Below are 26,147 nucleotides of genomic sequence, written 5' to 3' on the forward strand. Positions count from 1 at the left end.
GTTTGCGATGGAAAACATTGCCCATTAGAATGTGCGTATGAGGTAAAAGATGGTAAAAGGGGCATATAAACATGAGACTAGTGATATACTGATATGGTTCAGAGTTTAGAGCTTTTAGAGCTTTAGGCAGAACGAAGTTCTGACCCTTCACCAAATTAGAGACTTTAGCGCTTTGTTCTTATTTCTTAATGGTTTATGGTTGGAAACCCATTGATGATAGAAGGCCGATCTGCCTTCCTTGGTTGTTTCTCTTGAAAAAAATCAGATGACCATAGTCGTTGACACTCGACGGTAGTGTGTGCCAAACCTGCTGTTGTAGTCTGACAAGTGTCAACACAAATTCTGCAAGCCAAGGAACACATTATAGAATATTTGAATCCTATATATAGACTATCTGATTTAATTGAAAATTAAAAAATAATTGTAAGTAGAATAGATTTGAAATAAGCATCTATGGTAGAACTTAGACTAGAGCAAGAGTCAAACAAATATAAAAAAGAATAATAACGCATGCATATTATTGCGTACATGAGAATGTTTAGATGGATTATACTATAATATTATAATAATAATATGATTAAAATAAAAATAAAGTTTTTGGGTGCTGATCTGTCCCATTGTCAGATGGAACAGAACAAAAAAGTTTACATTGTCATTTTTTCCTTAAAACCGCACGTTAGGAAACTAGAGAGAGTTTGAGATCCATTGTTAATGACCAGTAACTTAATTATCTCCTGTTTTATTTTATTTTTAAATATTGTATTAAGGTGAAGATTGGTTCAAGTGGTAAAAGAATATTTTAGATTTATGAGAAACAAGTTTTTGTTGATCGGTTTTGGAGGAAAGAATAGATTTTTAGAGAATGAGGGCGCGCCAGACTCTCCGGGACGCTTTCACTACGTATAACAAGGTTTCTTCCAGAGAGTCTATACTTGTATTTGATAAAGATGATTTTCCAGGTGGGTATCAAAATGTTTGGGATTTTAATAATTGGGATTTTATGGTAAAGCTTACTTTGGTGGTTTTTTGCAAAATGGTACAGACCAAGTAGCTACAAATCCTTCATGGAAGCCTTCGTTGCCGTATATACTTGTAGCTACGCTTTCTTCATTCTTGTTCGGTTACCATCTTGGGTATCTTCTTATTCCTTATTCCTTTTGAAACACTGTTATGTCACTTCTATTTCATTTTATAATATGATTTAAATTCAATGCAGAGTAGTAAATGAACCACTTGAAAGCATTTCCTTAGATCTTGGTTTTAGTGGGAACAGGATGGCCGAAGGTAATTCTGTGCTGCTTTGTCCTGCAATCCCATTCTGTTCTGTTATTTATTTTTCGTTTTTTTTTTTATGTCTATTGACTTCTGATGTTGATAGGTGTAATGGCTTATGACAAATGCAGGACTAGTAGTGAGTATGTGTTTAGGAGGGGCCTTAATTGGTTCTCTTTTTAGTGGTTGGATCACAGATGGGATTGGACGTCGTAGAGCTTTCCAGTTGAGTGCTTTACCGATGATTATTGGTGCTTCCGTGAGGTAATTACTTTGAAATAAAAATTATAACGTCTTAAAGGATTCTTTGCATGTGTAAATCTAAAATTTAGATTAAGCTTTATTGGGTAATTCGACTGTCTTGATCTTTAGGTGTTAGCGTTATTAGTTTAATCTTTCTCAAATTATGCTTTTGTAGTGCAACAACAAGTAATTTGGAGGGTATGCTTTTCGGAAGGTTTTTAGTGGGAACAGGAATGGGTCTAGGCCCATCTGTTGCATCACTATATGTGACTGAGGTATGAGAGATGGCCCTATATAAAAAAGGTATGTTTATCGTTAACTACTTATTACTTTTCTAATTTTGCCGTTGTAAACATATAAGCAGGTTTCACCTTCTTTTGTACGGGGTACTTACGGAAGTTTCATTCAGATCGCAACATGTCTTGGACTCATGGGTGCTCTATTTATTGGTATCCCGGCCAAGGGAATTGTGGGTTGGTAAGATACAGCCACTGGAAGTGAACTTACTTGATTATAACATGATCGTTGTCATAATATAAAAAATGCTTCATGCTAATTTCGGTTTATGGAGCAAATGGCTGATCATCAATATATAATTTGGTGTTTAATTTTACTTTTACTTAGGTGGCGGGTGTGTTTCTGGGTATCTGCCGTTCCCGCAGCTATTCTAGCTCTTGCCATGGAGTTTTGTGTAGAGAGTCCTCACTGGCTTCACAAGGTCGTTTTCTTCACTCCTTTTTTCCTTTCCATGTTAAATGACTTCTTTCAAAATTGCCTTCTTTGTAGGATTAAGCTGACCTCTCTCTCTTACATAGGTTTCAGAAATACTTCCTTAAACTTGTGAAAATGTTAGCTACTAATGTATTTACACATGCAAAGAATCCTTTAAGACATTATTGGGAGTATTTAAAAGATCAAATTTCAGCCAGTTTTGACAAAACTTTTGCTTTTAATGTATTTTGTATTATGTGGAAGCTATGTAACAAGAACATTCCTTTTCTTTGATTTTTCCATGTTGGCGAGTCTTGCACAATGCTTGCAAACTTTAGTATGCTTATTAGTTTTATGAAATTCGAAGCAAAGGAGACGACCTTACACAAGATAGTGGAGGAGATCATAGAGACTTTGTATGATTGGTCTTGTGCTTGTACGATATTTAAAGGGGTGATGTTTAGTGATTTCATATGTAATTGGAACTCTTGTAACATAGGTGTTCACATTTGAGCGTCCTAGTAGCTTCTTCCTACTTGAGACTGATATATTATGTTGTATTATGTAACCTTTTATTTTAAATGGAATGTAAGTATGAAACTGATTTGATCAATAAAAAAAAAGGAAGAAGTAGAAGGGACTGGTACACTTGTTTTTGTCTTTGTTAACTAATGTTTTTAAAATGTGTACTATTTCATGAAGTTGTCCTCGAGACTCGAGGGCAGAACAATAGAATATGTCATAATAAAGTAGTACTGTTTTTGCTTTCCCTTACCACAATGGGTACAGAATGGTCATGTTCTGTATTTCAGTATACAAGCCTTTGAAATAAAAAGAAAATTGTTTCTTTTACAACCGTTCTAAATCTATTTGAGCATTTCCTATACGACTTATAGTGATGTAGAACATGAGTTCGTTTCTTTCAAGGTTCGGTGGTCAAGCCCATAGGTCGTGAGCCCACTAGTTTAGTTGCTGCTTTATTGTTATTAGTATAAATAAGGGCTTATGGTTAGGGTTTCAGGGAGTTGTTTTAGTTGTGTTATGAATTATTGAGTGATTATCAATAAAGGTGAGACTTTTAGGGTTTTACAAAGTGTAGATTTCAATTAAGTGTTGCTTCCGCCACTTTAATCTACATTATATAGGTTCTTATACAAATTGGTATTGACAGAAAGGAAGATACAGTGATGCGGAAGCTACATTTGAGAAAGTGTTAGGAGGAATGCATGTTAAATTTGCAATGGCAGAACTTTCAAAGTCTGACAGAGGGGACGGGACTGACTCTGTAAAGTTCTCGGAGTTGCTCTATGGTCGCCATTTCAGAGGTGCCATCTAATTTATTACTGTATTTCTTTTTCCTGTAGACTTTCTGCATATATCTGTTAGTTTCCTTTAAAATGTTTTGCAATTTACTGTTTCCTTTTCGCAGTTGTTTTTATTGGGTCAACCCTTTATGCTTTCCAACAGCTATCTGGTATAAATGCTGTATTCTATTTCTCCTCTACCGTCTTTAAGAGTGCGGCGGTACCGTCAGACTTGGCCAACATCTGTGTAGGAGTTGCAAATTTATCAGGTATGAAGGAACTTATACTTATTGTGGCGTGAAAACTCTTTTTCTTCCTATTCCTTTTCCTTTGACATTGTCATTATTTTCAGGCTCAATAGTTGCTATGATTTTGATGGATAAACTAGGACGGAAGGTGCTTCTTTTGGGGAGCTTCTTCGGCATGGTACAAATTGTTTCCAAATACGTGTGCTGGAAAAGGGCATATATTGCTGTTGGTATCAGAATTCTTACTTATGTTCGTTATTATGCTTATGTGCCGACGGACTTATGGATTCCACTGAAAGAGGGAGGGTCATATGTAGTTCAATAGGATACTTGATGGTTATCCCAAGTCACTACTTAGTTTTGGATGAAGTATCTTCCTTTTCTGAACCCAAATTGACTTTTAAACTATGGCATTACGAACACGTCTTTGAGCAATTGGTTGAAGCTCATTAAACGTGGTTAACTTTTATTGATTGTCTTGGCTTTATTAGCACAAAGTACTGGCGTGATGTAGTCATCTGTAGTTCTGTCTGTCACTATCCCTCAATTTTTTTAATCTGACTTTTGCTGCGATGCATATGATCATTCAGGCAGTGGCAATGGGCGTTCAGGTCTTCGCAGCAAGTTCTATTGTATCAGGGTCTGGATCTGTGTATTTATCTGTTGGTGGGATGTTGCTGTGAGTAACAACTATCTAAACACCTTTCTATGATTTTTCTGAGTTTCTAATTGTTCAACTCCAAATTGGAAACAAAATGCAAACTTATTGTCAAATTCTTCAATTAAGAACTGCCGTTATATTATTGATCTTTTGGGAAGCTCATACTTTGAACAATGGTTAAAGTAAAAAAAATCATGTTAAGCATGCACTCCGATATATGTGGAAATTGAGGTGGCTGACGGAGAGAATGTGTGCTTCATCCAAACTCAATGATTACCCTACATTAAGACTAGTAAAATGGAGAAAAACATGAATTCTGAAAGCTATGGAAGCCTTGAAACAGGTTGACAAAGAGTATTAGATCTGAGTCAATTAGGATCCCCCCACCCACCCACTAGATGAGCCAATTAGGATTCCCCCCTGGGGGGAGAGAGAGAGACCCTAATTTCCCATCTAGTGGGGGGAAAATCCTAATTCTAGTGGGGCGGGGGGTGTAATACTCGTTAACCCTAATTTATTTTCTCTGTTTGGTCTCTAATAGGATACTTATTATGCAGGTTTGTATTAATGTTTTCATTAGGAGCTGGCCCAGTTCCAGGTCTTCTGTTACCAGAAATTCTTCCTGGTCGAATCAGAGCAAAGGCGATGGCAGTTTGTCTGTCAGTGCATTGGGTATTTGAGCTCACTTTACTTTTTTAGGGAATACTATATATATATGGAATTCAAATCGCTCCATACTTGTTGAATACAACTGTGGAACTGTTTACAATCTTATGTACTCATTCCACAAACATGTTAGTCTTCTGAATTTTGACCACCTCAACATTGCTGAGTTAATTGACATTTTGACTTCTAATAACAACTTAGGTAAGTCTTTCTTCAAGTATCTTAAAAAAGTGAAATTGTCAGATTTGGATTATTATTTGTGTAGAGTGAAAGATTCGAAAATCCTTGAAGTGGGAGGACCAAAGTAGCCGCTTGGGATGCTTTCCTTTGTTTCGTTCTGTAGGGTAGTGGGCATATCTCAGTTATTTAGGGTAGAAATTGACGTGAGTAAACGTAATGCTTCATCTTTGGCTTGGGTCATTATATTTAGGGTAGAAATTGACGTGAGTAAACATAATGCTTCATCTTTGGCTTGGGTCATTATCTGTATCTGTTGATATGGTTATACGTGTTGGTATTATAATTTTTTTCTGATACATTATGAGTAATCTGTTAACTACATGAATATTTCTTTTTATTTGCCCTGCTTGAATTTAAAGGCAATTTCTCTAAATTTTTTACTGGTTTGGTTTCAGGTAATAAACTTCTTTGTGGGGTTGTTGTTCTTGCATTTGCTTGAGAAACTTGGACCTCAGATCTTGTACTCCTTCTTTGCTACCTTTTGCTTGATGGCAGTAGCTTTTGTTAAGAAAAATATTGTGGAAACCAAAGGAAAGTCTCTCCAGGAGATTGAGATAGCACTTCTTCCCCCAGAGTAGATCTATGAATTTTTTGTACTTATCAGTCAACAAGTATAATCACCTTGCCATTTCCCAATAGAAGAATAGCAATAGGTCCTATAGAAACCAAATTTTGTAGTGTGGAAGAGATGTATGAGTTTAAAAAGTAGCTTAAATTGCATATTCCTTTTAGGTCTGTTCAAGATACTCAAGCTGCTCATGAATTGATACAAACCTATTTGTGCGGCCTAATCATTCTTCCAACGGTCTAACCAAATGCTAACCGACAGGGATAATTGGTGGTTAAGAATAATGTTATGATTGGGTGCACCTCTTACTATATAGTTTCCTTTTTAACTTTCCTGTTGGTCGGCATAGTGGTGTTGCAAAAGATTTCTACAGATACAGTTTGACGATCTCTCATAACAAGGCCAATGTATTTTGGAGAGCTCTTTTTGCGCTGTTGCTAGTAGTTAGTCATTCTTTAAAGCTACCTAGCTGTGATAATGAATTACATGTACTCGTTACTATTACATTTACTCTTAACGGGTATTTATAAATTTGCATTACATAGATCTTAATGCTATTTTTTAAACAAAAGTTCCATATTTTGAACTCCCACTTGAATCACCAGAATCGCTACTACTTCCGCACCATGAATTCCGAATTCCGCATGCTCCACGGATGTTGATGAAAACTGCACCCCCAAAGCAAAACTTTGTCGTACCTGCTGTCCCTTTGTTTTCGTTTCCACCCTTGCAATCCCTTTCCAAGATCAAATACTCTACAAACCGGTTTGCTTACATATCACCAAAACATCAAGTACTCGCTCCATATAAACATCTTTCCTTAGTAAGTTAGTAGTGTATGGTTTCTTCATAGTAGGGTTGAGAGTTGCGTTCTGTAGATGAACGTAGGGGTGATTATCATTACGACTGTAAGTACTTTCCGTTCTCAAATATATCACTACAACACACGTGTCCACACACCAGGTCGTATCTTCACAGTTCGTACATCATCAGTGCGTACCACGCTACCAGGACATGACAACGAACCAAACTCAGGTTGTCCCAAATATCAAACACAGCCATATATGAAAGCAAATGATCCACCGCGATCCTGAAGCTCAGTCAACGCACCAATCAAGGAGACATTTACTTTGTAATATTAGAAGTAATGACGAATCATCAAGAGAGCACAAAATATAGATCTACACTTGACAATGACCTGGAACAAATAAGGAAAATCAGCTAAAAAATCTATAAGTAGAGAGAGATAAACTACGTAAGGCTTTATTCAAGTTTACCCAAGGAACTTGATACGTACGCAATTCTTGTCCAAATAAAGAGTGCAGCCATTTCCTACCAAACTCAACATCAGGTCGTAGACAAAAAAACTACACTTCTACATTGGCGCCGTCTGCCGGTTCGTTTCCTTGAGAAAGTACCCACACTATTTTCTCAAGCCCACGAAGTTGGTTAGAAAACCACCATACAACTACAAGCTCTAGTAGATCAAGTTAAGTTCCTCCACGAGTCATTCACCACGTTCTAGCAAGAGAACCAAGCTATGCGTGAGCTAGGGGTGCAAGTAGATATCCAAATATTCGAATCCGATTCGAATTCGTATTCGAAAAATTGGATATTATCTGAAAATTTCGGATTCGGATATTTTTTTTATGTCCGAATTGGTTTCGGATACGGATTCGGATACTGACATATCCGCATCCGATAATATCCAATCTGATTTAAAAAATTAATTGTTATTATATATAATTAATTTATTCATTTTTTATTGTACAAAATATTATATAAAATCATAAACTAATAATATAAAACTATAATAACAAAATAATAATAATAAATGACAAATATAATATTTATACTAGTTTTTATAGTGGTAAAATGAATTATTCAAAACAAATAAAATTTTAATTAATTTTAATTTTTGGATCGGATATTATCCGAATCCGATTTCGGATATATAATTTATTTATTTATTTTTTATTGTACAAAATATTATATAAAATCATAAACTAATAATATAAAACTATAATAACAAAATAATAATAATAAATGACAAATATAATATTTATACTAGTTTTTATAGTGGTAAAATGAATTATTCAAAACAAATAAAATTTTAATTAATTTTAATTTTTGGATCGGATATTATCCGATATCCGTTTCGGATATCCGAAATCGGATTCGGATAATTTTTTTAATATCCGTCGGATTCGGATTCGGATATCGGTATAAATTTTCGGATTCGGATTCGGATATAACCATATCCGCATCCGAACCTATCCGTTTGTACCCCTAGCGCGAGTAAACCACTTCCAACACCAACAACGTGACTCTAGACGTCATCAACAACAATGCAGTCACAGCCCTCACAACAACCACTAATCAACGCATCGATGACCTCACCCAACGACTGGACAAAACAGGCGAAAAAGCCAGCGCAGCCCAAATCATTCAGAAGATGCTCCAATCATACAAGGTGTCACCATTCACTACAGCAGTCAAGGACAAGCAGTCTTCCACTGATTTTATCCAACCAAAATTCCCGTTGTACGACGGTAGCTCTTGTCCAGGCCAGCACGTAGTTCGTTTCAGCCAAATCCTAACGCTTTACAATGCTCCAGACTATTACTACCTAAAGTGCAAACTCTTTCCAACCAGTTTGAAAGACGGAACATTAGACTGGTTCTACACGCTCATTCCTGATTCAATTAACAACTTCGACAAGCTGGCCGAGACGTTCGCAGCAGAGTTCATCCACAACAGAAAGAAACAAACCGACCTAGACTCCTTATTCCAACTGAAGCAAGCACACGACCAAACTATTCGCGCTTTCCTAGGACGGTTAAAAAATGAACTCCTATCAATGGAGCCAGACTTCAAGAACAGCTTTACAATTTCTGCACATTTTCCAAACTTGTTCAAATAAACCAGCTGTCTGACACGTGTAAAAAGCTTTCTTTTATAATTTCTTTTCACACCACAACTGTCCAAAAAAATAAAAAATAAAATAAAGAGAATTGTATAAGTACTCTCCGTTCTCAAATATATCATTACATCACACGTGTCCACACACTAGGTTGTATCTTCACAGCTCGTACATCACCAGTTCGTACCACGCTACAAGGACGTGACAACGAACCAAACTCAGGTTGTTCCAAATATCAAGCACTGCCATATATAGAAGCAAGTGATCCACCGTGATCCTGAAGCTCAGTCAACGCACCAATCAAGGAAATATTTATTTTGTAACATCATAAATAATGACGAATTATCAAGATAGCACAAAATATGGATTTACACTTGACAACGAATTATCAAGATAGCACAAAAAAGTCAGCTCAAACATCTATAAGTAGAGAGAGATGAACTACGTCAGGCTTGATTCAAGTTTACCCACAGAACTTGATACGTAGGCAACTCTTGTCCAAATAAAGAGTGCAGTCATTCCCTACCAAACTCAACATCAGGTCATAGACATAAAATCCACACCTCTACAATGACCATGATGTACAATCACAGAAGAACAGAGGGCACACTTACTTAAACCAGAGGAACGCACACAATTTACTTGAAGTGATGCACGGTGAACTTGGGTGACATACTATATGTGAGATACATATATTACGCACAAACGTGTTTCCATTAGAATAAGGAGAACTGGCGAAGATAGGTCATAGAATATTTGAGACTGCTGTTAATCTCAGGTCCGCAAGACCGTAGCAAAGTAACATGTAAACAGCAGTTGCCTTTTTTTTCAAACGATAATTAGTAAACAACTGTTGTCACATATAATAGTAGCACTAATAGCTCACTTCCCACTTGCGCATTCAAAATTTCAAGAGTAAAAAGAATCAGGAAAAGGAAAGAGAGAGAAAGAGAGGAGAACGGAACCGAACCGAACCTAAACAAAGAGGAGGGTGGGATATTAAGAGTAGCTTACCGGTCTTTGTTTTAAATTCCTCTACAAATTCCAGAATTTCCACTTTTCTTAGAGAGTCTGGTCCCATTCTCGCTAGGCCTACTCGTGGATTTCATTGGGTATAAACTTTCAGCTGCCAGTCAGCCCAAAGACAGGAATAGATCACCACTCAGCTTTAAAATTCCTCGAGCAGTTAAATACCTGTTTTGTTCCAATAGATTGCACAATTACAAGGCTTCAACCAATACTATGACTGAGCATGACAGAAATTTGAACTTATCTACATATAGTTTAGGTTTTAATTGACAATCTTCAGTACCTTTTATATGTTGACTTTAAGAAAACAGCAGGAAGAGTATGGTACTAAGAATCTCCTCACTCCTCTAGAAGACCATACACATCGTGAAATAGGCTTCCATTAGTCAAAATTCATGAACCATCTCAAGAACCACCGTTCTCTTCCTGAAAGAAGTCTTAAATCATTAATATGAATGACAAAACTATAGGATCCATACATTCCAGCATTCGCTGTGACAATGGTATTTATAATTTTTCAACGTCTTTCTCAGTTGGAAAACATTTCCATGGGAAACACATTAAGGGATCACAAAGTTGTCAAATTTGCAGGAGTGTGTGCTCCATGAAAGATGAGATTTTCTGTTGAGCACAGGGGCATTTTATAAGAACCTGGGCCACTGTGATTAGAACATTTCTGAACAATGAAACTTGAGGAGATTTAAGAAATTTGAATTCTAACCAATCTCGGACAATTTGAATGTATAATTGAGAAACAATCACACATTATAAGATCCTTTCCCAGCTTAGTCTGCAAAGGTGTGTAATAGTGATACCCTTGAATAGAGTCGGTTTGTCAAAAGCGGGAACAGGAACAAATAAAGGTAGAAAGAGTGCAAACAGTCAACCAATTTATTTTGGTAACACTAAACAATGACAAAAGACTATGAAATGATTACCAAACAGTAGGTTAAGTACATACCAGATCCTTTTAGTTGTGGACTTGTAATGAACCTTCTATTTGGACGTGTGCTCTTGTAGAAGAAAGTACTTGGAGATAATTCTCGTTTATCCTCCCTTGGGTCCCAAGAGCGTCGACAGGACTGTTTTCTAGAATCAGCAGCAAATTGGTAATATGAGACAGATTATGCAATCAAGCAAGATTTCACCAGAAACTTAAAGGCATAAACACCAACACAATCATATATCTGTATTTCAGCTATATTTGGATGTCTTTTTCCATTCTTCCAGACAAGCAAAAATAAAAAGTTCACACTGAAGAATCACACCGACGGCTAAAAAACATTGAGAAGAGTATATATCTCTCAACCAAACTCATCTGTTTTGTCAGGATGCTTTTCACCTGCATAACCTTTTTACTGCTGTATAATCTACAATTCATGCCAAAAACCACATTTCACCCAATGAAGGATCATAAAGATCAGATACTTCCATCTATTACATTTTCTTGCGAACTCAACAGCAGCCCTAACATGTCGAGTAATAAAGCATAGCTTTCCCTCGCCTTTGGGTGTGAACTATCTGCTACAAGAAACTCGTGGAAAACACCATTTACCTCAATGGAACTGCACCCAGGTGTTTTCTTGATTCCTAGATCCTTCATCTTCCTTCTGACCTTAGTCACATCTTCCCATCTGTCAGCTGCTGCATAAAGATTGGCTGCAAGTGAATGTATACCAGAATTACTGGACTCCATCCCAAGTATCCGTCTGGCCACACGTTCACCCATATGAACATTCCTATGGATTCTGCAAGCCCCAAGTAAAGAACTCCACAGGGGTAGCAGAACATCATCACTAAAATTAGGAATCGTATCTATCAGCCTTTCTGCTTCGTCTAGCAGTCCTGCACGACCAAAGAGGTCAACCAAACACCCATAATGTTCTATTTTAGGCTCTATTTTATGAGTTCTTTTCATGGAATCAAAATAACAGCAGCCTTCCTCAACCAATCCTCCATGACTACAAGCGCTCAATACTCCGATAAAGGTGATATCATCTGGTTTCCCCCCACAATGTTCCATCTGGGAGAACAACTCAAGGGCTTTATTTGTCTGCCCATTCATGGCAAACCCACATATCAGTGCAGTCCAGGAGGCTGTATCCTTCTTTTTTGTTCTCCTAAAAATTTCCAAGGACTTATCCATGCACCCGCATTTTGCATACATGTCTATAAGTGCAGTGCTAACAACAACATCCATCACAACATTGTTATCCTCTATGTACCCATGGACCCATCTCCCTTGCTCTAGAGCTCCCAATTGGGCACATCCTGTAAGCAGAGTAACAACAGTAAATTTATCTGGCTTGACCTTCCTATTTTGCATATCATTAAATAGAGCAAGAGCCTCATCAAAATGGCTGAATTGTACATTACCATTGATCATAGTTGTCCAAAGAACAACATCCTTTGTTGGACTCCTTTCAAACAACTCCCTTGCCTCGTGCAACTTGCCACAGTTCACATATCCAGACACAATAGTAGTCCATGAAATCACATTTTTAATTTGCATCTCATCAAAGACTTGACGTGCCAAAATTAAAGATCCACACTTTGCGTACATATCCATCAAAGCATTACCAAGAACAGTGGTGAATTCAAGTTCCTTGCTGATATAATAATGGAGCTCTTTACCCAATTCCAAATTTTGTAAGGCAATACATACAGAAAGAGTGATAACTACCGTGGCTTCATCAGGCCTGACTCCATTGCCTTTTTCCATTTGTCTATATACAAGAAGTGCATCACTGAATTTTCTGCAACGGGTGTACCCTGATAACAGAATATTCCAACAAATTATATCTTTATCTAGTGTTTCTTTAAACAACCTCTGCAAAGTATTTGTATGCCCGAAATCTGCATACATGTCCATCAGTGAATTCCTCGTGTAAGAATCAAACTCAAGCCCAGTGGCTATTATAAGTCCATGGATCTTTCTCCCATCTGAAACCATCTGAAGTCGTCCAATTGCCTTGAGAACAAATGGGTACGTGAAATAATCTGGAAATAATCTGTCTTCCCTCAATTGAGCAAACAACCAAACAGACTTTCTCAACATATTCTTCTTTGTAAATTCTTTTATCAGTAAGTTGTAGATGAAAAGACTAGGGTCTTGAATGTACCTAAAGATTCTCTCTGCATAGTTCAAATTCCCAGTATCCGGGTTTGTGCAGATGCCCATGAATTTCTGTAATGTATCTCTATTTTGACTGAATCCCGTCCTAAAGATCTGAGAGTAGACTTGTTTAATCTCCCTTATAGATTTACAATTTTGAATGTGCACCAGAATTTCCTCCTTGGTTACTCTAGTAACTTTTTGAGTGGAAAACTTTCTCAAGTAACAATACACAGGTGGTCTACATAACTCCATCCTCAATATTTTCTCATGTGTGCCCATATCTTCTACAATTAGATATAACTCGGTCACTACCAGAACAAAATGTACAGGGCATTGTGTATATTTAAATATTAGGTCCTTGCACATACCCTGTTATGATTTTGCAACCTCTCAAAACCCTGTAGAGTAGTCAAACACTCAAACCAAATAATTAAGATCAATATAAAAAAGCAATGATAAATATACAAACGAAGATACGACAAACAATGACAAATAAGGATGAAACGAGAGTTTTTTTGTTGGCGCAGGAACTGAAGAGTATAAGACGGCTATGCGAACTCACTCTCGCTTAGTCTTTATTATGCACGTGCCCGCCCACACACGTAGTCCCAAGTTTACAAATTCCCACAACAAACCATAACGATGATCTTGCTGTACTGACCTAACTGACGACAACTGAAGCACAAAATTTGCCCCATAAATTCTTAAATCTTGCATGCATTTACAAGTCTGCTATTAATTAAGATGATATGTAGTAGACATGTGGTGTGTATTTGTTTTTTAGGGTTAAATTATAAGAGGGTATTATAAGACCATGTGTTATAATAGAGTCTTATAAGATGGTGTTATAAAGTGGTTTGTTTTTCATTTTAAGTTCCTCTTATAAGCACTTGTAAAAATAGAAAAAACAAATACATGACATCTTATAGATGCTTATTTGACAAATATAATCTTACTTTACATCACATTTAACTTGAATAGATTAAATTGAAGCAAGCGCATAGTTTGATTTTCGATTTCAAATCAATTTTGATAATTAGAATATCGATTGGTGGTGGTGGTAGTGGTCTTAATAGCACGGTGGTGGTGGTAGTGGAGGTGATGATATTAGTCTTAATAATACAGTGGTAGTGGTGGTAGTATAAGTGGTGGATGTCTTAATAGCATGGTGGTGGTGGTGGTGATAGTCTTAATAGTACGATGGTAGTGATGGTAGTAGAGGTGATGATATTGGTCTTAATAACACGGTGGTAGTGATGGTGGTGGTGATAGTAGTAGAAGTGGTGGTGGTTTTAATAGCATGGTGGTAATAGTGGTGATAGTCTTAATAGTACGGTGGTAGTGGTGGTGGAGGTGATGATGGTGATGGTAGTGGTGCATGGTAGTGATGATGGTGGTGGTAGTGGCAGCAGTGGTGGTAGCCGGTGGTGGCTAGGGCAATGGAGTTATTTTGAGAGAAAGATAATGAAAATTGAAGAGAGAAATGAGGCTAGGGATATATGGATGGGGTGTTTGAGTCATTTTTCAAATTATAAGACTTATAGAATTGAAATAGATCCAATTTTGGTACTTATAGAATTGGAACCTCTTATAAGACATTTCTAATAGAATACCTCTTATAAGAGGCAAAAAACAAACCTAAAAAATGTCCAAAATCACTTGGTCACATCTTATAAGAGGTTATAAGGTTATAAGACCTCAAGGTCTTATAAAAAGCAAAAACAAATGGCATTCAGTCATGTGTAGTGAGGCAAGATGGTACTACTTTGAATGAATACATTATACCTCCTCTAGACAGTAGGTTACACCAATATATATGTTGAGGAGGATATGTTGGGCATGTACTTTTCAGGAGCTAATGCAGGCAAGGTAAGGTCTGGCTAACGCCCTAACCCCATCATATCATTGTTTTCAAAAAACGAATGATTTTATCTTGACTGGACAGCACGGGCCACACAAATACGTAGTTAATCTCCATCGTCGTCGATGCAATCAAATTTATCCTACAACTATCTATTCATCTTTGTCTTCCTCCTCAAACAAAAAATAATTGAAAATATGACTCAACATGATTCAATATATTCAAATATATATACAAATTTTTAAAAAAAAAATCCACCATAAAAAACAATGAATTAGAAGCTGATTTTTTGTGGAGATGTTCTCTCTATAAGATGATTATAGATCATCTTTAGAAAACATTAGCACATTTGAAAATGTATAAACATACCAAAATTTGCTTACAATGTTATAAAATTATCCAAAGGTCTAGATTTTTCAAATTTCAAAAACAATTTTTGACAAGGTTAAACATTTTTGTTTGGGCTGATTTTTGGTATGGAGATTCTCCATTATGAGAAAACTATCTTTACCAAAAATCAGCGCGCCTTCAATTCATTTTATTAATTCACTTTTGGTGGTGGAGTTCATATAAAATTCGTTCATATAACGAGCTCGTATATATAATACCATCTACTCACCATAAATTGGTCTCCACACAATTTCAACCCGTTTGGAAACCTTTAACCTAGATAAAAATTGTTGTCATCTTTAAAAAGAAATTTAACGGTCTATAAAATAGTATTTTTGCAATAATTTTTTGCTTAGGTTAGAGATTTTAAAATGAGTTAAAATTTTGTAGAGTGATGTTTATGGTGAGTAGATGATATACACAAAAAATTAGATTTAAATTCATTTTCTAGGTGAAATTTTACTTACGTACTTATTTTAACTATGTACTTCTAAGATGCAGACTATAAACTATATATATACAACATACAAAATTGACATACGAAAATGACATATGCATTCCAAAAGCGGACTTGCACATTGAACTAATTAAGGGATGATTTTTGGTAGAGATGACTTACCTGATATGGATAGCATCTCTACCAAAAAATCAGTTCAATTGGATGTCTCTAGTCTTGTCAAATAGGTGTTTAAATTCTGGACCGTTAGATAAATTTCTAACTTAAACTCAATGTTTGGTAGGGTTAGACATGTTCAAAGGAGTTGATTATATTTTTTATGGAGATGATTTTTATGTTGTGGAGATCACATCCCCAGAAAATAAGCTTTTAGTTCATTATGTAGGTAGGTAGGATTGCGTGTGTCACTTTCGTATGTCATTTTTGTATGCCGATGTAGCCAGCCCGATATATATACTAGCATGATGCATGTGCATACATACGTATTTTTACACCAAGCTAATTGTATAAGTATTAGCATATCTAAAATGGTGCAAGTCTGTATATGTTCATGATTTTGGTAACTGTCAGTCTATGTTTAAATCGATCTTGGTGAAAATTGTAGATCAAGATATGTTAGGGGAGTTGAAAAACCATATATACCAATGCAAAAGAACCAAATATCAGATAAATATATACAGATGCAAAATATCAAATACACAGTAGTCAGTAAAGAACGCATAAAAAAATAAAAATTGCCCCATAGCATGTAACATAGTTGATAGCAAAAATTGTCCCATAGAACGCATAAGAAAATAAAAATTGCCCCATAGCATGTCTTGAGATTGCCAAGTTTCTGCTGAGGTTACTCCAAAAAACTTATAAGTCTATTACAACTCCAAACAAAAATTTGAAAAAGGAGGTCCAATGCTTGGGACTTTATCTTTTTGTTGCTAATCCAGCTCATCTGATTTATTTCTCAGCTTTCTCATAAGTACCAAGTTATTTCATACGATAATTATCTTGTCTAGCTACAACTTTCCAATAGAACTACAACTATCTTTGCTTCTAACCTCTTAGGCACTCAGCTTCAAAGGTACCTTCTCACTCACCATTTTATTTGCAGTATCCAGAATCCTTAATGTAGTTGCAGCGGTTCCGTTGCATGCTTTCCTATGAAAAGCACCACTGCACCAACATGATTTTTAGACCAATCATGATGACAATATGACCTTATATATTTATTGCAACACTAAGTTGAAAGTATCTCAAGACTTGAACAAAAGCTAAAACAATATGCATTGGGGAGAGAGAACTAATATTGAAAGAAGGCCGCTACTCCTCACTCTCATGAATAGAATCTTTTACTGAAACAAAATCCATAAATTTTTTACTATTGAAATTAAACAAAATTGAAAGTAATTTTTTTTTTTTTTTTTGTAACTTTTTCCTTTGATTTTTTAAATTAGTGTTAAGTATGTACTAATACCATCAAAACATTATTAATGCCTCTGTGAGTATCATGGTTCTCATATATAGCAGTAAGCTAAAGCTTTCATAACTAAGAAAGGAGGAACTCAGGCTGATTTTAAGAAACTATTCCCACCGCTATAAGGAGCTTGAAAGGCTTACAAATGACCATTGTATATAGTCGTTGTAGAAGGATCAAGTTGTGTCATACCTTGTGACAATGAATTCAACAGACAGACATTTGGGAAATTAGATATGAGCACAAATAATCAAGATGTTATGTCTAACCACTACACGGTTACAATCTTGATCGAGCAACTGAAAGTTGATAACAAAAAAATGATACAATGGCACAATACCCCCATTTCTACCTCTTTGCGCAATATAAATGGTTCTTCTCTATATCATGTAATAACTGTTTTTATCTATCCCATTTATTTCTCAAATTTTTATGTGACAAAACCCTACCATCTCCTTCCCTAGACTTTACCATCGATTGCGACTTCACCCCCATTTCTTCTATACCAGCTGAAATGCTTAATTTATTCAAACCACCCTCTACATCTGTTTTATCTTTTATCAATAGTATTTGAAATGCTCCACTATCGAACTCAGTATTATATGACTCACGTTGATAAGTAACCCTCTTTCTAGACCTCCTCCTATAATCATTTCTTCCATTCCCCTCAGTTCCATCTTCTAAATTCTCATTCTGTCCAAGCCCATAAGGTTTAACATTATGACCAACACCTTTCGGAAAAAACCTCGCCGAAGGTAAACCATTTTCAGTCTGAAACAATTAAGGACTATCTCTATCAGACCATCTTACTATATTAGAAAAATATAGGGTATGAGGAATAGTGATTTGGTGTCACGTTTGTGTCCATCACAGGGGGAAAACCATAAACCATAAACCATAACCACCATGTTTATGAAACCTATCAGCTAAAACCTTCAACTATTCATCAGCACTAACTGAAAACATATTAGGTGCTCATTCGACAACTTCCCGTGATGTGCACTTACACGAAACCTCATCACACGCTCTTTTTCAGTGGCAATTTGCTCATCACTCATATTTTGTTTATATTCTCTATATTGCAAATGCCAACATTCTTTTCGAATCTCTAGCTGTTCCTCAGTCATCATCTGGCGACGCTCTCTATACCGATTCGCTTTCGCTCCAATCGATTATTATTATTATTAGATAATTGATTTGCAACTGAATTATCATCCATTTTAAATCAAATGGCAGTTGCTACCAAAATTAAATGAGGCAGGAAAGATAAACAATTAGTATATGCTTCATTTGAAACTAAAATTAAAGCAAGAAGGTATCGACTTCTTCTACCTCCCCAAAGGATTTCTTATTGGCAAAATTGATTATACAGAGCTTGTTAGAGTTATTGATAAAGCTTTACCTTCAGATGATGCTAATGCTGATAATGATGATATCGGTTCGCGAGCATCCCCAACTATCTTCCTATTTTCTGATCTGGTTGAAGTATTAGAGAAATCGAAAGTGTTTATTAATTTGTAATCCCATTTAGTTGCCCCTTATAACCTTTTGATCCTCAAAGTGATTAAGAGTGGCTATAAATATTGATTTTGAAATGACTTTGGACATGATTCTTGGATGAAATTAGGAATGAAGGAGATTCGGTGGAGGCGTGGAGCAAGAAGATGAGATATCTAAAAGTTGCAAATGGGCAAAATGGGGAGACCGAGAGAGAGAGAGAGAGAGAGCGATTAGAGAGAGGAAAAATTGAGAATTAGATAGAAACTAACGAAATTACAATTTTGCCCCTGTGACGGACACTAACGAAAATCACTATTCACCAAATCACTATTCACATTTGTGTCCGTCACAGGGACAATATATATATATATATATATATTGTAGACTATAGATTAAGTTTTTATGCTCTATGCGTGTAAGGAAGCTAGGCCTGCTAGATGTCTTGTCATTGAAAGATTCCTATAGGCAGTGTATGTAACGCACTATTACGGGAACAAGCATCAATGCCAAAGTTGCATTCCTCTTATGTTGAAGACTACAGCTCACGAGGCCTCCCTCCCTCCCCACACACACACACACACACACAACCATTTTTGTTTAAAATGAGCTCATGTTCATGTTTCTAGGCCCATAAAGATTCAGCCCAACAACCTATAAGACTTTTTTGTGTGGGGGTGAGGTGAGGTGAGAAAAATTTTTAACTCCCATAAGATTTTTTTAACTCACCTCTCGTGATTTTTTCGAGGCTATATTTAAGGGGTGTGTCGACCACGTCTCATCTTATGACGTGGAATTTGTCCTCCGAATCTGTCCTCCCGGCCACTTTTTTCTGTTTTATTAGATAGAAGATATGTGTAACTATTCAACTCTTCCTTTTTACTTGTTCCATAATGCGCTAGACTCAGTGGCAGAGCCAGGAATTTGTTCTAGGGTGAACCAATGTTAGCATTACATGTTTGTGACAACACAATTTAAATAGTTTGTTTGTTCACGCGCCAATTTGCTTGTTTCTTTTTAAGCGTTTTTTCTATGACATGTTTTATTTTTAATTAATTTAAAATAATTATTTTTTACTTAAACAAACAATATTGTTAATTTATCCAATAATCAATTTACATCAATTTACATAATAATAGAGATTTCCAATATTGAAAGTGTAGAATCGCAACTACTAGTTGGCTAATTAGGTTAATTAGTTTATTGGGCTAAATAATATAATTAATTGGATATGATAGTTCTAAGTATTTGTTACTCTTGTGTCTACTATGCATGGTTAAGTTTCTTCTTTCTCTTCAATTCCGATCCTCAACCCTTACTTTGAGAACCATTATTAGACATTATAAGTGCTAACATCAAGACACCCACACCAACGCCAAAGCTACCTTCACATTTGACATCTCAAGGTTATCACCCACAACTTCTACTACTTTTGATACGGCTACATTTGAGGAATTAGCTAGGATTCTCACTTTGATGAAAAAGTTTCAAAATACTCTTGCATGCACATATACTCCTAATTTTATTTTTCAAGGTCAGGCCACATTGTTTCCTATAATTTTTTTCTTTGTATCTATATAATTATTGTTTTCTTTTTTGAGTGTCTAATTCCAGTTAGTGCTGGTAACATTTACCTTGTAGATAGCTAAGGCTACATGAAATAAAACCTTTATTCCCATTAAACAAGCCATTACTTTTACTAGGAAGTATGACAATATACTATCACACTGAATTTGTTTATCAGGATATATGGCTCCCAAAAAGCTTGAGGTATCTTAGCCTTGCTCCTAATTTCAGAGAATAATTTCTCTTGTTTGAGGGTTATAGATCTCAGAAGATACCACGATTTAGAAAAATCAGGAAACCCTGTTTAAATGTTGGTGAACTTTGATCTCTCTGGATGTTTCCTTGGTTCCCTGAAACAACTTGAAGTGCTTAAGACTTGACTAAAGAAAACGAGTATAAGCATAGGGAGTGTGGCACAAATTAACTTGTTCCATGTCAAAAATATGAGACAGGTCCTTTCTCTTGATTGGAACCAAATCAAGTAATTAATCTCCATGACAAGTTTTTTCTCCCATTTTGTGTCCGGCATATTATCTTATGTTTCTTTTGGAATTAATTATGGTTTAGTTCAAAGAACTTTATTCTTAGGGGTTTGTCCTAACATGAGAAACAATCATTTTCCAGTTGGTACTACTCCTAAATACAGGAGTTATATATATTTTTCAAATGTGCTTTACTGGATGTTTGTAAGAGGTGGTCGAAGTTTTGAATGATTGATTTGAATTGATAACATGGTTTGCATTATTCCTGGTCTGGAACTAAGTTGCAATGTAAAGTTTTTTTTTTTTTTTATCACTTTCTTCTTGTTAGAAGTAACGTTTTTTTTTCCTTTCGTCGTTTTCTTCGAATGATACTCTTCTTATTTTCTTTTTGTACTTTGATTTTTTGCAGGTTAAGTTTGGACAAGGTTCGATGAATGAAACTCAAACCATGCAAATTGTTCTTTTTTAGACATATTTTGTGGATATTTTTGGTTAAATGTATGTAATTTTTTGAGATGGTGGAATGTAATGGATTCTGTTTTGTGAATATATCACGAACTGGCTAGTTCGTTACATTCGTGATCATGTTAAGTTGTTTACAGTGGAGTTTGATTGTATACGTGCTGATTTATTCAATATTTTGGGTATAAAATAATTTTTAATAAATATTTTTTTTTCCCAAAAAATGTATATTTTTATGACGGCTTTGCCAAAACCATCACAAATTGAACAGGTTTCTTGATGGTTTTTCTTGAAAATTATGACAGTTGTACTAAAATTAATGACGGTTACTATAGAACACTCAATATTTCATTGCCTATTATGACGGTTTTAGCCCTATTTTGACATAAAATATTTGAAGTACATAACGGTTTTCGCAAATCCGTCATAAATTTAATGACGGTTTTGGTAAACTTTTATGACGGGCTCTATAATGACGGTTGTTTTTTTAATGAAAACACGTCATTAAACCTGTTTCATGACAGTTTTTAGCCGTCATTATAAGTCTTTTTTTAGTAGTGATATCAAGGACAACTTTTGTGTTTGATGCGACATTATCTTCTGTAAAAACCTGCTCAACAAAATACTTCATCCATCTTGCAACGAGGCAGCGTGCCATTTGGATATCGGGACAGGGTTAGCTCTACCCTATAGGAAAACAAGCAGCCGCTTAGGGCCCCGCAGCCCAAGTGGACCCCAATATATTCTAGCCCACGTACAGTCCATTGTAAACATTTTTATATTGGAAAATTAGAATGAAATTAGAAAATTGCATTAAACCCCTTCGTTTCCCTCGCGTTTTCTCCTTCTATAATAAATAAACAGACACGCCTCCATAACTAATTAAACTTCTTCATCACCCTATGACAAATTATCAAATGTGAGGCATTGAAGCCATCACTTCAATCTTATCTCTATCATTCTTTTGCTTTCTTTGGTTTTTTTATAATTCTCTCTCTCTTGTGTAATTCTTTGTTAAATAAATCTATTGAAATTTTAAATTTGTGACTTTGTTGTTTGGCTATGATATGTAGGACATTTTTTATTCTTCTAGTCTTCCTAATGTATTTATAGTGTCTTGTCTGGGATCTCTCTGTCTGTGAGGATCTCCCTCACAACACTCTTATGTTTCTATCTTCACTTTGTATTTATGTTTTTTTTATTAAAAAAATTCAATTATTGCCTTGAGCCACCCTTGCTCTTATTTTATCAATTTATATAGTAAAATTTGAAGAAATTATCTATTTTTAATCTAAGATTAAATCAAAGTGAACTTGTGAAATGTTATAATATATCCATTTCCATGTGCTTTTTAATAATTGGAGTAGCATGTAAGGAATAGTAGGAAATGATAGGCTTACCGTGGTAGTTCCTTCTTTGCACATACAGTACAATTTTTTTTGTTTTGGTAAAGGTATAGAACTTTACATGTGTGGGCACATGTGTTGAAACATGTTGAAATTAATTGGGTAAGGCGGAAATTACAAGATCCCCTATGCACACCTAATATCAACAAATGAGAGGTTCAGTTCTATGGGTAAAAGAGACAATGTCATAGCCTTGTTAGCAATTCGCCGAATTATTCGCGAATCGAATTTTTGAAAGGTCATACTTTTAATACTTCTGAATGTTTGAAAGATTTGAAATAATTCACGAATTTTTGCCTTGAAAAGTATAATACGGGTTTTGACGAAGTTTTCAAAAATTCGTTAGTTGTTGGCATTAAAAATAAAATAAAATAAAATAAAACAAACAAACAAACAAACAAACAAACAAACAAACAAAAATAATGAAAATTTACGTTTTTGTTATCCTCATTCTTACTTTAAGTCCCCCACTCTTACATTCTTAATAATAAATTAATCTAAAAGTTTTTCTTTTATAGTTTTTGGGTAATATTTAAATTGTCATGCCACGGTGTGTATATATATAGTCAACCTCCCCCCCCCCCCCAACACACACACACACACACAAAGAAAAAAAAAACCACCAATGAGAGATTCTAGAACATTTTTTTCTTTGATCATTTAATCTTGGGTTTTTTAGACATTGGTCCTACTATTATTACGGAATTAGAATTTGGTCCAGAAATGCTGAAATATTAGATTTTGGTCCTACTTATGTTACTTGACCGTCAGTCAACTTAGTTGCCTGTGGTCATGCCATTTGCTCTTTTGAGCATGCGTCACACGTGCTTACAAGTAGGACTAAACTCTAATATCTAACTTACAAGTAGGACTAAACTATAGTATATATAAGTTACAGTACGTAAGACTATTATTTAGTTGAGAGTTCTAATTGACCATTCAGGTGGAATTTGATTTCCATATTAAGGAAAGTTTTTTTCACGTTTTACAATAAATTGCCTCAAAATTGGTTGATATGTTGCATAAACCAATTCTCTAGCTAGCTCAGTGGATGGGGAATAAATTCAAAGCATCGCCTTCAGTGGCATCTTTTGTGCTAGAAATAGTAATATGTATGATAGATAAGAAACTAAGCAACATATAACCAGCATCAGACACTATAATTATTTTAGGATCTATAGGATTTTCTATTAGAGTAAAGATTTTGCTTGTTTGTTTATTTTTAATCATGTTAGGGTTCATATTTTTACGACATAGTGTTTTTGATCGATGGATGTTTTACAAGTGTATGTATTGAATCTCTATGGGTATAGTATCAAGAACTTGTATCCGAGGAAAAGATTGTGGGTATAATTCCAGAAAGTAGAATTGTCATTCAATGTTCAAGCTAAGTAAAAACTTAATATGTTTCATCATTCCACCTCATATATAATGGATCGAACATGTAAAGATTATATGAACCTTTATGTCCTTGATTTATATAACACTAGGGTATGCCCGTGCTTACGGCCTGTGAGACCTCGACGCGCTTGCGGCGCTACCCGACAACTTGTCAATAACACATCGTGCCTTCGACGCAAGGCCAGCCGCATCTTCGGTGTGAAACAACTCGTCAGGCGTACGCGCGCTTTGGGCGTAAGGCCAGCCCAATTGCCCAATTGCCCAATAGCATCAATTGGCCAACCAATTATGCAGTACCATGTCAAATTTGGAGGCCCAACAGTTTATAAACTCAGCCGCAATTATTGACTTTTGGCTGATTTTTAGATAGATCTCATGGTATTGATTGCACTTAACAAAATTTCACAAACCCTCCAAACACTTGGATCTGCCAAGTCATATTTTAGTGAGAATGATTACCTACCATTGGATAGGGCCTTTTGGACCCCACACTTCCCTATTTTGTTAGATATATGTTCCAAGATTCTACTAGAAAGATGCATATTTATTTCTTTTGTGACTACTTACTTTGTAGTGAGATACTCACGACACCATAGTGCTTCTTCTATGCATGTGTTTTCAAAACAATTTTTCTAGTTTTCTTCTTTTATACATGTGTTTTTTAAACAATTCTTATGGGTTTCTTTTGTTTTTTGATTATCTGCGAGGCATATACTATGGAAATAGAAGAAAAACTTGCAAAACTTAGAGAGTATAAGGAAGAATTGCAAAAGATCGAAACAGGAGTATTAGAAGATACACATTGTCTAAATCATCGTCCTTTCTCACTCTTAAAGATAAATTAGTATTTGACCCAGATGATAATGTCATTGTTAACATGGTCCTTATTATAAGTTAGATATTAGAGTTTAGTCCTACTTGTAAGCACGTGTGACGCACGCTCAAAAAAACAAACGGCACAACTAAGTTGACTGACGGTCAAGTAACAGCAGTAGGATCAAAACCTAATATTTCAGCATTTCTAGACCAAAGTCTAATTACCATAGTAATAGTAGGACCAATGTCTAACCTTTAATCTTTATTGGAACTTTAGTTTCTCATTTAGAACGAATTTTCCCTTTAATTCTACCGTGGCTACTTTGGAGGGAGACCATGAAAAAATAGAAGCTAGGTATCATGTTTATTGAATAATATTGAATGAAAACCGCTAAGCAGTGTTCAAGGCAACCACATGAGAAGCATCCACGGTCATTTGAGAAAAAAAATTCGCTCCTAGGAGCACCCATCCACATCTTTGTAACAAGTGTATTAACTATAGTTAATTGACAACTAACTAAATTAATAATGTAGGATAAGATACCTATACTCTAGATAGTTCTAGAAGAGAGTTCTTATTAGTAGTTAAGTTATTTATTTATTTGTGTCAAATTTGAATTAGAAATTGTTTCTTAATTGGATTGTTATAGAGTCCAAGAAACCATATCTATAAATATGGTTTCTCTCTCTAGTATTTTGTAAGAACCAACCCATTATGAGTTGATTTAAATTCAAGAAATCTCTCAATTGAGTTATCTTTCTTTCTACTCCAAATCACGATCTTCATCTTACTTACTGTTTTTGTTCATCTTAATTTATTATCTTTCTTCATCACTTCTCCACGTACTATCGAGATCTTTATATCTCTTTTATCTAAACACTACCTTGTTATACACTAATTGGTATTCAGAGCCACACTTTTTAGATTCCTATCTAGAAAGTGATCCATCACCACTGCACCCTGTTTTTATTTGCCCACCACCTCATCATATCACCATTGATTTTTTTTTCATCATCAAATCGCTTCCGCTCACTTTCACCTTCAACTAACAAAAAAAAAAAATCGTTCACCACCTAGTTCATCATTACAAAAAAACGTCATTTTTCAAAATGTCTCAAGATCGAAATACTTTGACTTAGAGTGCGTGCCTTATATCAATATGTATTTCTATACTCTCATAATGCTTTAATAAAGTTAATTATATGTTCAATAATGTAGAAAACTCATGCATGTTCTTATTGCTTTTGTAGGATACAAGCTCAGATTTAATGATAAGTCTCAAAAGAGGACATCTAGCACCAAAATGAGCTTAAAAATGCACAAATTATAGAAGCTCAAGCTAATTGGAAAAGAAGCC

The 26,147-nt window shown here is 35.3% G+C and overlaps 3 protein-coding genes across 5 annotated transcripts; 1 reads left to right on the forward strand and 2 right to left on the reverse strand.

The window, feature by feature from the left end:
• Positions 1-426: 426 nt before the first annotated feature.
• On the forward strand, positions 427-6,457 carry LOC147511348 (putative plastidic glucose transporter 2). 3 transcript variants are annotated; one of them, XM_086603064.1, is made up of 13 exons: positions 427-959; positions 1,043-1,133; positions 1,217-1,284; positions 1,404-1,536; positions 1,691-1,790; positions 1,880-1,992; positions 2,140-2,233; positions 3,398-3,551; positions 3,656-3,799; positions 3,883-3,956; positions 4,369-4,457; positions 4,997-5,111; positions 5,741-6,457. In XM_086603064.1, exons 1-13 carry the CDS (start codon positions 863-865, stop codon positions 5,921-5,923), a joined length of 1,455 nt encoding a protein of 484 aa, XP_086459190.1. In that variant the 5' UTR covers positions 427-862; the 3' UTR covers positions 5,924-6,457. The 3 variants fall into 3 exon arrangements, with proteins under 3 accessions (XP_086459190.1, XP_086459191.1, XP_086459189.1); XM_086603065.1 differs by having other exon boundaries at positions 623-959; positions 3,883-4,008; XM_086603063.1 differs by having other exon boundaries at positions 623-959; positions 3,883-4,004.
• Positions 6,458-8,846: 2,389 nt separating this feature from the next.
• Positions 8,847-13,760, reverse strand: LOC147511349 (uncharacterized). The gene is made up of 6 exons (XM_086603066.1): positions 13,546-13,760; positions 13,352-13,381; positions 10,827-10,954; positions 10,149-10,291; positions 9,851-10,030; positions 8,847-9,113 (listed from the first exon to the last, which is right to left on the reverse strand). The coding sequence occupies exons 1-4, from the start codon at positions 13,698-13,700 to the stop codon at positions 10,248-10,250; spliced, it is 357 nt and encodes a 118-aa protein (XP_086459192.1). The 5' UTR covers positions 13,701-13,760; the 3' UTR covers positions 8,847-9,113; positions 9,851-10,030; positions 10,149-10,247.
• Positions 11,149-13,493, reverse strand: LOC147511350 (Pentatricopeptide repeat (PPR-like) superfamily protein). Its single transcript, XM_086603062.1, has 2 exons — positions 12,242-13,493; positions 11,149-12,136 (listed from the first exon to the last, which is right to left on the reverse strand). Exons 1-2 carry the CDS (start codon positions 13,347-13,349, stop codon positions 11,286-11,288), a joined length of 1,959 nt encoding a protein of 652 aa, XP_086459188.1. The 5' UTR covers positions 13,350-13,493; the 3' UTR covers positions 11,149-11,285.
• Positions 13,761-26,147: the final 12,387 nt, after the last annotated feature.

This window comes from Coptis chinensis, chromosome 3 (genome assembly GCF_015680905.1).
Source record: "Coptis chinensis isolate HL-2020 chromosome 3, ASM1568090v1, whole genome shotgun sequence".
Classification (NCBI taxonomy): Eukaryota; Viridiplantae; Streptophyta; class Magnoliopsida; order Ranunculales; family Ranunculaceae; genus Coptis; species Coptis chinensis.

Coding starts and splice junctions, on each gene's coding strand:
- LOC147511348 (XM_086603063.1), top strand. CDS start 863: ATGAGGGCGCGCCAGACTCTCCGGGACGCTTTCACTACGTATAACAAG. Junction 1,285..1,403: donor TGGGAACAGGATGGCCGAAG/GTAATTCTGTGC, acceptor TGACAAATGCAG/GACTAGTAGTGAGTATGTGT. Junction 4,458..4,996: donor TCTGTTGGTGGGATGTTGCT/GTGAGTAACAAC, acceptor CTTATTATGCAG/GTTTGTATTAATGTTTTCAT.
- LOC147511350 (XM_086603062.1), bottom strand. CDS start 13,349: ATGTGCAAGGACCTAATATTTAAATATACACAATGCCCTGTACATTTT. Junction 12,137..12,241: donor TTGGACAACTATGATCAATG/GTAATGTACAAT, acceptor CTCTGCTTACAG/GATGTGCCCAATTGGGAGCT.
- LOC147511349 (XM_086603066.1), bottom strand. CDS start 13,700: ATGCAAGATTTAAGAATTTATGGGGCAAATTTTGTGCTTCAGTTGTCG. Junction 10,955..13,351: donor GGTTGCAAAATCATAACAGG/GTATGTGCAAGG, acceptor TGCTGATTCTAG/AAAACAGTCCTGTCGACGCT. Junction 10,292..10,826: donor TCCACAACTAAAAGGATCTG/GTATGTACTTAA, acceptor GACTTCTTTCAG/GAAGAGAACGGTGGTTCTTG.